The following is a 15,610-nucleotide window of genomic DNA, read 5'->3' as shown; positions in this document are numbered from 1 at the left end:
AATAGAAGAGGGAACTAATTACAGAGACGATTATACCACGATTTTTTTTTTCTTAGGGGGTGGATTTTTTAACCAGACAGTAATTGGTATAGGATACAAGAAAACTTAACGATGACAAAAAACATGAATCACATGAAGTGAGAAACAAAAATTGCATCAATACGTGTCGTATACTTGTTTTCTTTGTTTAAAAAGAGGAGCATGAATATAACCAGCAACAACAGGCCCAATCAGGCAAATGTTGAGTACCACATTTAAGTGTTCAAAACTATGCCTACTCCAGACTATTTTATACCAACATTTGCGTGGGACTTGTGTTCTCGGGAAGACTCTTTCTGCAAAACCCCTGACCTATTGCTCTTAAGCGATACTGGTATGTATGACTGTAAAGCAGCCTTCAAACTTTTTACAGCAGTGTCTAACAATGACTTGCTATGCTGATGATTTCCCTAACCTGCAAACATCGTTTCAGCGTATGTTTTACCAGCTTCACTCATTGGTACCATGAATCTTAAACAATTTAGTAGGATAAACAATTAATTACCAAAGCCGAAACAGAGGCATACTTGGTTTCAGAAGGATCTGATATCTGTCTCTCCATGGTCTTCTCAATTGAAGGTCCCTGTTCACAAACGTATTTTATAGATTCTGAGAGTCGACTGAGCAAATTTACCAGAGCAATCACTTCATTTCGTTGTAGTTGGAGCTGCAATGACAGCAGTTCAAGCATATATTAGACAGAGCTAACATTTGGATTTACCAATTCCATTCAGTGACCAGTCCTTTTGGAGAATTTAATGATATGCAAAACATATGAAATCCAGAACATTCAAAAACTCACAGATTCGCTTGGCTGATTTTGACCATCAACAGAAAAGAGGATCTTCAATGCAGTACCAAGGCCAAGAACCTGAAGTTTCCCCCAGAGTCTACACTTCTCACAGCCAACACAGTCCATCAATGCACTGCAATATGTTTATATGATAAATTAAAAAGGCATACAAAATAATTAAAAAAAAAAAAAAGTGGTATGATCAATTAGCTAGTTAAGAAAATTCAAAAAATTTATGAAAAAAAATCGTCTTTCAGAATCACATTTTACTGTCAAAATTGCTAGAATTGGATATCAGGACCTAAAGAAATCGAATGAAGAAAATCAATTTCTCTTTATAAGAGGAGCCTTCCATTCAAGACAAAACATTAGTTGAGTCTTAAAAAGAGGACCTAATATTTCTGAATTGCTTTTGAATTTGCTGCTTCAGTTCAGGTCCACTTTGACCTTGCCATAACTTAGCTTCATCAAATGGAAGAGGACAAGCAGCTTGGAGTTTGGGGTTGTGAAGTAACTGCCTCACTAAAGACTGTGTCTCTAGGTCCTCTGTATGGTTACCAGTGTCATACTCAGCCTGCTCCAGGTAATCTGCTGCCTATAACAAATTTTGAATAAAATAGCACCAACAAACTCCAATATCAATGTCTGAAATTATCTACCAGACACGTATTACAGTACTCACTTTAGTCACGGCACGCAAAACAAAGAGGAATGTGAAGTACAAGTTTCTGACACGATCCGGATGTCTGAGAACACGATCATACATCAATTCCGGGTTCTGACCCCACTGAAAATGTACATAAACAACATCAATGTCCAATAAAATTAATATAGTTGGGTTGGTCTTCATTGAGTTCATTTCATTTTTGTTAAAAATTTCCCTGCATTACTTATCTAGTTATTCTAAATTACATACAGAATAAAACTTCAGGAAATGATGCAATTTAGGTAACTCTAGATGACTGTATAATGTACAAGGTTCTATCAGAGAGGACCTTCAAGAACAAAAAAGACATATAGTATAAAAGAGAGATGCAGTGTGGCCAATGCCTAAAATTTCGTAAGTTATTATGTTGAGAACATTCAAAACAGGAATTACAGCAGTGTTGATAGGACAAGGCAGAAAGAAAACCTTATTGGTGCTCTCATCAAGAAGATAGTCAACAGCTATATGGATTGAAATGGAAGAGTGGAGGCCAGATATTAATTTGTATAATACTTTTTTCTCCTGGCACATCTCTCCCGATGGATCTGCAGGAACTTAAATGGATTGTAGCAATGAAAAGAAATCAAAATTAAGAATTAGAAGCTTTGAAGAAACATGGACATTCATAGAGATTCACCACACACCACATGAAATACATGGTGACTTTCAAATTCGAGAGAAACAGCAGAAAATAAAATATCTAAGAAAAAGTGATGATTATAATCCTGTTTTTTTTCCTTTCACCTCAAGCAAGAGTTTCATGAAAGACAAGTCTGAGTTCTACATGATTGACTAGTTCAATAAAATATCTTCAACCAATATTTTGAACTCAAAAGGGAACAGAATTCAATTTCAACTATGCAAGTAAATGCAACAGATTAACCAATTATCTCAGTCAGCAAAATTCAATTGCCTGCTCTGCTAATTTCAAAGACATTTTATTATATTGATCATCTTGCACCCCATGGCAATTCCAGCAGTCAATGCATCCGCAGAGAAATTAAAAAATCAGCTTACATTTTGGGCAATTCTCTGAGTAAATAGCATCCCATATTCTTCTAGCTGATGGACCAACATAACCAGTGTAGCGTTCCGGATTCAATAAGAGATTCACATACGTCATCTCATCTACAAGATACTTCAATAGTAAGTCTCTGCAATGTTCTATTAAGAAATAACCCCCTCACTAAAGGGAAGATAATACTTGTAACAGCAATTTGAGGTGATACTAAAATTCAGGGTTCTATAATTTCTATTGGAAACATGATAGTTCAATAATCAGTTGCAGTCTCACCAAGTTATGACTAAATGGAAGCTAACTGTATTCATGGTCTTATTAATCAAAAGTGATGCCTAAGTTATCATGTACTTTCCAATTTGTAAATACTATATCTCCTTCCATACAGTAGAAAGCTGGATACTACATGATCTTCAAGATTCAAAACCAAGAAAATTATGCAGTCTGCATTCACCAAAAAGTCAGCAGTTACCATTATCAGTCTCGTCATCATTTGTCCATGCATTATCTGTCTCTATCCATCCTTTAAAAGCTCTACTGTCTAATGTGCGATCAACAGCAGCCTGTGGATTTCCCTCTTGACACGCCACATCATCTGCTGGAAGACCATAGAGGAATGGCTTCTTAAGAGGTTCTGGGAACTCGTTTTCTGGGCATTCACAAACACTGCAATCACGCAAGTGGCACATACCATCATCGGGCCAGAAAGGGCAGTCACACCACAATTTAACCTCCCATAAGGAAAATGCATCTCATGTCAAAAAGGAAAATAAAAGAATCACAGTAGTCAACTATTACATGTGCTCAGATTTACAGCACAATGGGAAATTGAACAAGATGATGTTTATGTTTTGTTGAATATTTATTCTGGACACAAATACGATAATCACTCTTAACCCATGTCTTCCCCGATATTGAAATGGTTCCCAAGAAGTCACATTGAAACAAAATAATTTAGAAACAGCCACTTCAGCACATAAAAGGAGCCAATTCCATGAACAAGTGCCACATGAAGTCCATTTTGTAAGCCTTTACATGAACCTATTGTTTCCACTACAGCAAAATTTAGAGCAAAAAAGGTTCTCCCAAAACGAATGTGAGGCTAACACCAGCATCCAAACAGACTAATTTTCCTATTGCATTGATACTTGACCACCACAACTAAGAATCATTTGCTCAGGTCTGGTTAAAATTGCAGCAAAAGCCATAATCTTCATCATTTCTTTACCATGTGCAAAAATATTTCACCAAGAAACACTCACTATCACAATAAAACTAAAAGTACATGACCCCAAAATAACACAAAAACAGAAAATCCTTACCTTAAAATACCGAAAAAACGGTGTTGTAACAAGCTCTTGAAGCAAAGGATGCAACACCTCTCCATTTACACTATCTACACTCTCATAATCACAACAACAACCCTCAATCACTCCCTTATATTTCCCTGAATCCTGCGCACAAAACCAAAAACAAATAGCCAAATGATTGCCAAATCACAAACAATTAACATCCAAAACTAGAAAGAATGAATTGTACCTGAGAAGAAGGGCATTGACATGACTTGTTATTGCTGTTAATCAAAGAACCAATCCTTGAAGCGGTCATTAGAGAAACAGTAACAGCTACAACAACTGCCAGAGCAACTGCCACTAATGCCCCGATCAACCCCCATGAACTCCATCTCTTTCTCTCCTTCTTGCTTTCTTGTTTGGGCTTAAAGCTCTCGTTTTTCTTCACCATTTAAAAATCTAAGACAGACCCAGGTCCTGTTTCGGTTAAACCCTGCAAACCCAGATTTTTGTTTTTCAGTATTTAAAATAAAAGGCGTCACTGCCGACGAGAATCAAATTTGACGGCACACGAAACGTTTGCGCAAAGGTAGGGAGTGTGATACACGCCCCAGTTGACTAAGCGTAAGGGACACGTAGTGAGATCAAAACGCAGAGTGGGTGAAAGGGAGAGTGAAGATAGATTTTAAATTAGATATGGAAAGTTCATTGAGAAGTCTGTTTTCTAAACCACTTCAAAAGTTTTTCTATGTTTATTTATTATGAAAACAATTAATCCATAAAAAATATTTTCTGGTTAGTTTTTTTAAAAAATATTTTTTTTATTTTATATAAAAAATATTTTAATTTAGAAATATATTGTTATTTATTGATTATATAAAATTTAATTATTAATTTTTTTTATTTAATTTAATTTTTATATCAATTTTAGTTTTTATTTTTTTAATTATTATTTATTTTTCTCTTATATTTTTTTAATTAAAATTTTTTATCGATTAGATTTCACCTTATTCTTTTGATTACAATTTATTTTATTTAAAATTATTTATGAAATTATATATTTTTTAATTTTATCATCTTTCAATTTTTTATCTATTAGATTTAGTATTTATTATTTTGATTATTATTTATTTTATTTAAAATAATTTATAAAATTATTATTCAATTTCATTATCTTTCAATATTTTTTATCTATAAAATTTAGTCGTTGTTCTTTTAATAAACTTAAAAAAAATATTAATAAGTTATTTTTCAATTTATTTTCCATGAAATAATCAAATACTGGAAAATATTTTTCAATTTATTTTTTATAATACTACTAAATATTAAAAAATAATTTACTTTTAAATAATTTATTTTTTATAAAAATTATTTATTAAAATAAAATTATTTTTCAGCAAACCTAACCTAGATAACTTAATATTGACTCAGTTTTTCTTTCGGAGAAAATGACTTCCAGTGACCGTGACCAATAGGAGCTCAAGTTTTGGTTGACTAAAATTGTCAAATGAATGGATGGATTAGGCTTTGATTTAGGGTGTTGGGCGTCATATCACTAGCCCAAACCCAATTCGAAGGTCCTTCTTGTTTGGGAAACCATACGAGGTTTATATCGTTTCTTAACGAGCATCTGATATTATGTTTTCAATTTTATTTGACTATGTTTTAAAAATGTATTTGTTTTTTTAAAAAATATATTAAATTAATATTTTTTATGGTATTTTTTAATGATTTTGATGTGTTGATGTAAAATATAAAAAAATTATTTTAATATATTTTTAAACAAAAATTTTTAAAAAAAACTTCAGGCACCACAATACCGAATACGTATTTACTCGCATATTAATCATAGTGTTGAATCTTGGTCGGTCCCATAAACGAACCTAGAATAGAATTTATGGATTGATTGGATTAATTGGAGTCAATCAAAAAAATATTATTTTAAATTTTTTCAAGTTAAAAAGTTGTTATTTAAAAAAAAAAACTAAAAACATCAATCTAAATTTTAACTCGATAGTCTATCAACCTAGATTTTTAATCAATCAACTTCCAAATAATATTTTTGAAAACCCAACGTAGGTCGGATACCATATGAACTTGCTAGGCAAAGTCGGGTTTAATAATTGGTATTATAATTAAGGTATTTTTAAGTTATAAATCATTAAAAAAAAACTACCAGTAATTAAGTAATTTTTAAGTGGAAGATGTTTGTACAATTTCAATTAGCATTAGCAATGAGTAAAATGTGAGCGTGCATGTTCACATCAAAATAATAAAATCAAAGTAAACAAATTTATGCAATACGCACGCCGTTCTCCAAAGTTATTTTTGTGAAGGTATTTTTGGTATCTTATTTTTTTTTATTTACTTATTTTTTAACTATTTTTGTTTAATATAATATCTGAGTTGTTGGAGTAAATTAATATATTTCTAACAAGAAGTAAATGTCCAGATTACACACGAAAGTATTTGACTATATATTATCAATTTGTTTGTCATTATCTTCATTTATCGAAATTGAAATAACACGAATTAACTTATAAATAATTAAAAGAAATTTAACTATAATAAATATAGGATAAAAAATAGTGAGGAAAAATTTAGTTTTCTAGTGGAAGACAATGTGATATTTTTATAACAATAAAAAAAATCATATAACTATAATAAATATAATTTAGTTATTGGAAAAGAAAATACAAAAATAACAAAAACTTATAATAAATAATAAGAAAGAAAAAAAAAACTTCGAGGTTCTTCAATATTGCAAGATCTTTGTATCAAGACAAACAAAATATAATACAGAGTCAAATCCCAATTAAAACTAATGAAAATAAATCAAATTGAAAAGATAAAAGTTTAGGGATTAAAATAATAAAAAAATGAACTATCATTTGACCGTGCAAATCAATTCCTAAATTTGGTATAAAAAAAAAGGAATTGAATTTTTTTTTTAATCTTCAAATTGTGCTCTTAAAGCTCTAATTATTATAAATCAAATAAATTAAATTTTGTTTCACAAAATCTAGAATTAATCGAGAAACAAAATATTTTCTCGGCATCTTAAGATTCTTTTATACACACATGGAAAATATATCATCATGATTAATTGCAAGTCAAAGTGATGTGAAAAAAAAAGTAAAAAGAAAAGGAAAATAAGGGACCAAATATAAACAATTCTAAAAAGAAAAAAAAAAAAAACACAGTTGTGTTTTGTGTGCAGTGCTGCAATGTATTTCACATGACTTTTTTTTTTTTTAATTGTAATGTAATCTGTCCTTGAAAGAGAACGAGAACGTCCGATCCTCCACCAATTAAAAAGGGGACCGTCGATTAGTGATGAAGCGTGGAGGCTTTGTCTCTGCCGACACAAGGACTAGGAAGTGTTTTTTGGTTAAAGAGGACAAAGGAAGTTTATTGCCGACACAATATCAATTAATTTTGATATTCGGCTCTTTCAATTTACCAAAATTAAAACTATATCATCGTAAAGAAATCCTTCACTGCAATTACATGGAAAAAAGCTTAAATTTAGAATTAATCTAATATGGTTGAATTAACTTGAAGCATCAACCACTAATTTAATTAAATCAGTCAAAAATTAGTTTTTTTTTCTTAATATCATTTTTATTTTTTAAAAAAAATTAAACTCACAACTGACGTTCTTGAATAAGCTAGATTTAAAGTATGTTTGAAAACTTGCATCATGTTTTTTTAAATTTTGATGTTTTATATTTTTATATTGTTTTGATGTATTAATGTTAAAAAAAATTTAATTTTTTTTTTAAAATATTTCTAAATAAAAAATATTTTAAATTATCACCGCAACAACAATCTCAAACATAACCAGAGAACTTCCCTGTAAAGCATGCACCGTTAATGAACTGATTCTAACCTCCATGACAAGCTACCAATCAGCATCTTCTCCTACTATTAATGATGGCTCCTGGCATTTTTCTCAGCCCAATTAATTAGCCAACTGTATTACAGACAACCTCTGCTTTATCCCCTCTCTTTTATAAAATACAAGTTGATTAAAGAACTCAGAAAAGCATCTTCGGCTTGTGTTAATCATTGTAGTAAGAGCTGTTGATTCCATGTATTCTCTCTCTCTTCTAACACTTGATCTACAGATTTATGGGATCCTAGTTAATGATTAGCAGTTCTTGAGGATGATAAAACAATGCATAGTGCCTGAAATGTGAAGTGATATAATAAGAAGGTTGATTTTGAGAAGATACTATTAAAAAAGGGCTTCAATATCATCTCATGATTTGATTACACTCGACAATTAAATAAATTATTCATTATAATCAGGAGATTGGATCGTTGGATACATTGTATCAAAAATGTTGAGAGAAAGCTCTGGTTGTATGTCTGCCTTTGAATTCGCATTTTATTAATTTTAGTGTTTTTAAATAGTTTTGATATATTTTCGAGCGAAAAACATTTTAAAATACAATAGATGCTATATTTTCAAACACTCTTTCCAGAATTGAACATCATGAGTCTTTAATCCAAAGTTTAATACATGAGGAAAATCTCCTTCTTGAAGACCATTCCCCGTATCCATCACATGAGAGCATCCCTGTTCATGAGAATGCATGCATTGAGACAAGTTCACGATTTCGATGGGGGAATGAATCCCATTTATTCTCATTACTTTCTGAAAATCCATGGATTGAAAGAGAAATTGCAATGTATATAGTCGATTTCAAAAATTAATCAGATAAAAATCATATTTCCATTAATTTTGGGGATTGATTGTGATCATCATTCTTCATCCTGAAAATAAATTATCCCGAGTGCATGATAAATCCCAAATGGAGTCAAGCCATGAAAGTCCTTCTCCCTTCTTCTCCCCACGAGTAATAAATAGAGGGACCAGAATGGAATAATTAAGGACACCCATATCACCTTGTGGGCCATGTCAACATAATGGGCCCTAATCATGTTCCTGGGCCTCCACTCCTAGGGCACAATAAAACCCCCCACATGTCAAACAAAAAAGAATACCCATCATTCTATAAACACACATTGTGCCATGCTTAGTGATTGATTATGAAAGGATTAGAAGACAAATTGATGGTGTATAAATAAAAACAGGCTGGTTGCACATGCAATTGCCACCTGTCCCTGCCATGCCTAGCTCTTGAAATCTTGACCATGTCGACCAGAAGTTCAAGCATGGAAGAAGCCTATTTGACCCCTGATCTAGTTCTTGCTGTGGAAATGCCCTAGGCAAATTGGTCATGTGAAAGAATGTGATGGCGGAGGGCATCAATTTGGGGTAATCATGGGGAACAACATGTTTGGGTCTTAGATTAACAACTTGTTTCGCAACGTGGCTACGAGTGCTTTTCAAATAACTTTTCGTGCTAAAATGTATGTCAATGATATTTTTTTATTTTTTAAAAATTATTTTTGACATCAATACATCAAAACGATCCAAAATATACAAATCATATTAAATTTTAGCAAAACAAATATCAAATTTTTTTAGAACACGGGTTGAACCGTGTTCCCAAACACTACCCAAGTTGTGAACACATTGCTAAGGTGCTATATCTTTCTCTGTTTATATGCTTTCGCATTTTATTGACTTGCAATTGCAATGCACATGGTAGCCATTTGATCAACATGTGTTCCTTGTTATATTTTATTCATTTTATGTTTTTATTTTAATTCAATATTTTTTTCTAGTCATGTGTTAGTGTTTAGTTACCGTTTCAACACAAAATAGACGAAGATGATGAAAAAAACGTATTTTGGTGTGAAAAAACATAAACATAAAATAAATATATTTCCATGATGATTTTGGAGTAGATTTCTGTATTTTAAAAATATAAAATGTATAAAAATATATTTTTATTATTTTTATCTTTTCTATCTTGAGATAATAACCAAGTAATACTGTAAAAAATAAATGTTTGCTTATATAAACATTGTCATGGAAAGAGAAAAAAAGGAGTTACTTGCTCAATTCTTTATGAAACTGAAAAAAGATTTAAGTACTCATTTTCTTAAATATTCGTATACTAGTTTTTAAATGATGGGTCTCAAATGACCATTACTTATCAATCCATGTAGTTTTAATTGAATTATTATTCCTTTCAAATGTGAATCATCTACTCCATTGATCCATTTGCATTCATGATTAACTTGTGTCATTTGTTGTGATAATTACATGGATCATGAATTAAGCCAACAGGGAGTGGAAAACATTCACAAAGATGCTATTTTTCTCTTCTATAAATATTTTTAATAAAAAAACAAGGAGAATAAAAATTCGACCACCCCAAGGATAATTTTGGTATTTTTTGCTTAGAGATATATTAAAATAATATATTTTTTAATTTTTTAAAATTTATTTTTAACACTAACATATCAAAACAATCCAAAATCATAATAAAAATTTAAAAAAACATTTTAAAAACTCCATTTTGATATTGTGGTGACAATTACTTTTCAAACTATTTTTTATTTGAGAATACATTGAAATAATATTTTTAAAAAACTAATTTTAACATTAACAAGTTAAAATAATATAAAATCAAAAAAATAATAATTTAAAATCAAAAAATAATTGTTTAAATAAAAAAAAACACTTTTCAAATATAAAAATAAACAAACCCTTGATCACCTTGATATAAATGAAAGGACAAGTTCATAATTGTTTGCCTATATTATTGTCATGAGCTAGGAGGTTGAAAGCCATTATTGATGAATTATGTTAGTACTTGAAAAATATATTTTATTAAATATTATTTTTTTTTCTTTCAGAATTCAACTACTAAATCCTCATGCCACTAGTTGAATTTTTTATGCAAGCAAGCGACAATATAGGACCGATGTTGCCCCCGTGGCAGACAGCATCGTCCTTTCACTTCCACATGGGTCCCATCCCTTTTAGAACCGATCAAACTGGCCCATCACACGGGGGCCACTACCTCCATTTCTTCCCTCTTTTTCTTTTTTATGTCTGAAAATTCTATATTTAATTAAATTGGAATATAATAAATAAAATTAAGAAGGTTCCAGCTAACGTTTAGCTGTGCTACTGGCCAGTCAATGAGCTTTCAGGCTTTTTTCTTCCACTGGGAATATAATCGGAGCCGTGTTTGCAATAGATTTTTAATAAAATTTATTTATTTTTAAAATTATTTTAATGTACTGTTATAAAAAATAATTTTTAAAAAATAAAAAATAATTTTTAATATATTTTTAAATAAAAAATACTTAAAAAAACAGTTATTATATTTTCAGAAACCGTACAAAAATATTTCTTCACTATTATAATTTTTTATTTAATTTAAAAAAAATAAAAAAAACTATTTTTATAAATATTATCGACTGGGGTATATAGATGGTTTCTCCAAAATTCAAGGCTGGGAAAAAGTTATAGATAAAATAAATATTATTCATAAAAGTTGAGGAAAGTATATTTTAATTGTTAAATTTTGTAAATCATCTAATAAGTGTTTTAGTGATAAGAGATTAGGACTAAAATGTTTGATTCTCTTTTAGTTTTAGATTTAAATCCTGTGATTGTTAATATAATGGCTACTGAAGATTTAAATGGTCATTAATTTAAAGGTTCGTAGGATTAATTGATGTATATATAAGTTGGTCCAAACATCCATGTTAATAAAAAAAATAATGTAAAGGAAGAAATTTGATTAGTAGTTTAGGTTTTTTCTCTTCAAAATATATTTTTTAAAATTGAAATCCAATAGTATTTTGTAACGTAATTTTATATAAAATTCAGTACAATTGCATAAATTTTTAGGTAACAAAATAGTTTTTTTTCTTTAAAATTGGGCAAATAACATGAGCAAACACGACACCGTCTAAACTTATATGTTCTAAAAAAATCCCATCAATTATTATCGGGTGCTCAATGGTAATGATATATTAAATTAATACGAACACGTGAAGAGAAAAGGGCATTTCCTTTTTATACTGTCTATAGAAAACTTATTGTTTAATTAAAAGAAGCTTAGTATAAAAATTATATTGGCAACCTAAGAAGAGCTGCCTAGAATCATCTAGTGTTATCCAACCCCACCTTACCGAATTCTTAACTCGAATTGAGTATTTTAAAAAAAAAAATTAAATTGAGTCGAATAATCTAAACAAACGTTAGTTTGTTTTTTTAATATAAAAATATTTTTTATTTTTACCTCTTAAAAAAAATCTTGAAATTCCTTTTTTTTCTTTTTAAAATTCAGATTAAATTGAATTAACCTATATAATCAATAATCTAGATTTTAAGTTGGGTCTTGACGAGTAAAGTTTAAGGCTGGTTTATTTTTATGTTTTTAAAAAAGTTAATTTTTTATATTTTAAATTAATTATTTTTTGTGTTAGCATATCATTTTGATGTACTAATTTTAAAATACTTTTTTAAAAAAAATATAAAACATATTATTTTGATATATTTTCAAACAAAAAATATTTTAAAAAATAATAATCACCATCATCTAAAACACTATTTAAGAATTTTGATGTCACCTGGCAGTGGTCTTGCATCCTCTTGAACGATCTTTCCCCTACAATTCCTAATTGCTCAAGTTTTCTCTGTAACACTAACAATTCCCCTCGAATTATTTTCAAGAAGATGTTCAGAACGAGGAAGAAAGTGACACCTCTGGAGGCCTGGCTGATTGCTCTCCACGCATCCCCTTGTCTAACGCTGGAGAGCAGATCACGGGTGCTGTTATGTATGATCATGGTGTCCGGACAAAGGACGACGTCGACTCAGAAAGTGAACATTTATTACATGATAAAAGATCAGGAGTCCTTGCTGCGTGGAGCATTTTGAAACCACGTAAATTTCATAAAATAAAATAAAACACGCAATCCTCCGAACTTAAAATATTAAAAAATTGTCATACATTGGAGCAATAGTTATTTTTTATTTAAAAATATATTGAAATATTATTATTATTAATATAAACAAATAAAAAAAATTAGAAAATATAAAAAAATTAATTTTAAATAAAAAAATTTCAAAATTTATCCAACCCTCGTTTAAAAAGCAATACCAAAAGAGTTAAATTATATTCTATTTTTTGTGTTTCAAGAGTTTTTTTTTAAATTAATTTTTATTTTTTAAAAAATTAATAGTTTTTTAATATTTTTAAATTATTTTAATACTATGATATTAAAAATAAATTATTTAAATATATATTTAAATAAAAAATATTTTAAAAAATAATTATAACCATGATCCTAACAGTTTAACAGTAGTCTATTACAATAATGGAATCATGAATAAGGAAGCTAGCTACAAGAGAAAGAAATATAAATATAATAAATGAAAATCACACTATTTAATAATAGGTAGAGTACGTAATGGACAGGCACAAACAGTGATGCCGATCGCTGATTTACGGATGCCTGTTTCCTAGCCTAGCCTAGCTAGCATCTGTGCATGTACAAGTCCTTTTCAGCCATTGTTTTTTTACAATGCAAGAGGGCTTTCTGTCAGCACCACCCCACTCGGCAGTACCCCATTTGGAAACGAGAAAAAAAAAAGGAGTGCCCAAGAGATAAATATCTTGCAAAAATAGAGCTAAAAAGATCACATTATTTGAATATAATTACTCTTGAGAATAAAATTGTACACAACTGTACTTAGAAATAAATAGTGGATGTTTTAAAATTAATGATTCTCTCGCATTAATATCAACAAGTACCAGAATCATCCTTGAACATTAAATGATCAAGAAATCAAATAATTAATTAATCAATTAGCAAGTGATCTTGTTTGTAGTTAGTTAGTTATGAACTTATTTGATGTATTTATTTTGATAAAATAATTATAATCACACTTTAAAAAACATGACTTGAAAATTTAAAAAACTAAACACCATGATCATTGATGGTATTTTTTTATAAAAAATAATTTATTTAATATTAACTACTAAAAATAACATATTCAAGTCGATTAGTTCAATTAATATATTTATATTCAAATTAAATTTTAGATCATGAATTGTTTTAGCTCGTCACGAATATAACACCTATGATATCGATTTTTAATGTTGATTGACAAATTAACTCAACAAAATAATTTGGCTCAACGTGCTTTTATTCGACTCAAAATCTCATTGGGATCGAATTTCGGGTCATGACTTCTTTAGATCGTTACCTACTTAAACAACTATAACATCAAAATATTTAATGGTGGCTGACAAGCTTGCCTTAGTGTTTTCTTTATTCCGAGTAAAATCCCATTCGGATCAAATTCCGAGTCATGAATTTCTTAGATTGATAAGAATTAAAAAAGTTGGCTGGCAAGCTCAAGAAAACAAGTTGCTTTGATGCTCTTTTTTTCTTCTTCTCTGGGTACATTGCATCTTGCTCGGCAATAATGATTAAAGTTGACTGACAAAATAGTACCATGAGCTATGAGCATGAATGATGGTGATGTATACAGACCCCACGGCGTCGTAACCACCAAGCCATCTGCCAACAATGGCGTCCATGATGGAATTGGAATATATGCTCAGTGCATTATTTCCACCATATTTCGCTTGAATTTAATTTTTGTTCTTATTAATTAGTCACTCACTCCCCGAGCAATTCAATCAGGTAGTTGCAATGAATAATTTTGAGGAGTGATGTTTAATTGGATGGAATTTTAAATTGTTTTAATAGATAATATAGTTTTATATATTTTAGGGCTGCTAAAAACTTATATAATTATTAATTTTATAATTTATAGGATTAATTAGGATATGTATAAACCGACCTGAACATTCATATTAATAATAAAATTTAAATAAAATAGGAAATTAGGCCGGCATTTGCAATAACATAAGGTATATTGAGTTCCGACTTGCAATCACAAAATATTTATAGGGTGTTATTCTGCCACAGAGTCAAGTTTTTTTTCTAACACGAAAAGTATTTATTCAGGTAATTATAGTGTTTTTAAAAAAATATAAGAAATTAAAAACTCAAATCATTTATTCAAATAGATTTAGCGAGCTTTTTTAACGTGTGTTAATCTCAAAACTTGTGTAGGGAGTTAAGGCAGAAGGTTTTACGATTATCAAGTTTAATAACAATATTAAATAAATTTTATAAAAATTATCTTTCATTTTTTTCTGATTAAATATTTTTTTAATTAATTTTATCATTTAATTTTTGATCGATGTAAAACTAATTTTTATAATTTATTTTGATTTATTTTCTAGAAAGTTAATGTAGTCTCAGATAAATATATTTATATTTGATCAATGATCAATTTTACAAGTATATATTTTTAGTATCGTACTAGTAATTAAAAATTAGTTTTAAAAAGAAAAGTTACTGAATCTAGTGAGTAATATATTCGATGGTCGAAGTTACAAAACTCAAATTAATCTAATATCTCACTTTTAAATAAAAAAAATTATATTAAACTTTTTTAAAACTAAATCATGCTTTATCGTGGCCATGTTTTTTTAAATTCAAACTTGTTTAATCCGAATATAGCTACAATCTTAGAACTCGGAAAGATCCTAAATGTATGTGGATGACGTGAGAGAGCGTGAGCTGAAATAACATCCTGACATGAACGATGAGAAATCCAAGCAAACGAGGGAGGCAAAACTTTATTGTTGTAATCATGTGATTGGTGGAAACTGATCTAACCCAAGAACACGGCAAGCAAGTAGAATTAGCCGAAGTTAATACGAAAGTCGTGGCTTAAAGGAAGTGCATAGAGCCGACTGACCGTTGCTATCTTGTAAGTAATTTATTTTACACAGAAT

General features: G+C 29.5%; 1 protein-coding gene across 3 annotated transcripts; it reads right to left on the bottom strand.

Moving 5' to 3' along the window:
- Positions 1 to 138: 138 nt before the first annotated feature.
- On the bottom strand, positions 139 to 4,521 carry LOC133703441 (endoplasmic reticulum oxidoreductin-1-like). 3 transcript variants are annotated; one of them, XM_062127951.1, is made up of 10 exons: positions 4,096 to 4,521; positions 3,879 to 4,010; positions 3,029 to 3,287; positions 2,556 to 2,666; positions 1,965 to 2,092; positions 1,515 to 1,619; positions 1,225 to 1,427; positions 842 to 965; positions 545 to 706; positions 139 to 454 (listed from the first exon to the last, which is right to left on the bottom strand). In XM_062127951.1, the coding sequence occupies exons 1-10, from the start codon at positions 4,297 to 4,299 to the stop codon at positions 419 to 421; spliced, it is 1,464 nt and encodes a 487-aa protein (XP_061983935.1). In that variant the 5' UTR covers positions 4,300 to 4,521; the 3' UTR covers positions 139 to 418. The 3 variants fall into 3 exon arrangements, with proteins under 3 accessions (XP_061983935.1, XP_061983936.1, XP_061983937.1); XM_062127952.1 differs by having other exon boundaries at positions 1,965 to 2,083; XM_062127953.1 differs by having other exon boundaries at positions 567 to 706; positions 4,096 to 4,520.
- Positions 4,522 to 15,610: the final 11,089 nt, after the last annotated feature.

This window comes from Populus nigra, chromosome 9, assembly GCF_951802175.1.
Source record: "Populus nigra chromosome 9, ddPopNigr1.1, whole genome shotgun sequence".
Classification (NCBI taxonomy): domain Eukaryota; kingdom Viridiplantae; phylum Streptophyta; class Magnoliopsida; order Malpighiales; family Salicaceae; genus Populus; species Populus nigra.
The sequence above is the reverse complement of the archived record's forward strand: the minus strand, read 5'-3'. Positions and strand labels throughout refer to the sequence as shown.

Excerpts from the sequence above, each read along its gene's own strand:
- LOC133703441 (XM_062127951.1), bottom strand. The coding sequence starts at position 4,299 with ATGGTGAAGAAAAACGAGAGCTTTAAGCCCAAACAAGAAAGCAAGAAG. Across the intron at positions 2,667-3,028 it reads TGATGACGAGACTGATAATG|ATGAGATGACGTATGTGAAT; the intron begins GTAACTGCTGAC and ends AGTATCTTGTAG. Across the intron at positions 455-544 it reads ATGCCTCTGTTTCGGCTTTG|GTTAGGGAAATCATCAGCAT; the intron begins GTAATTAATTGT and ends CGATGTTTGCAG.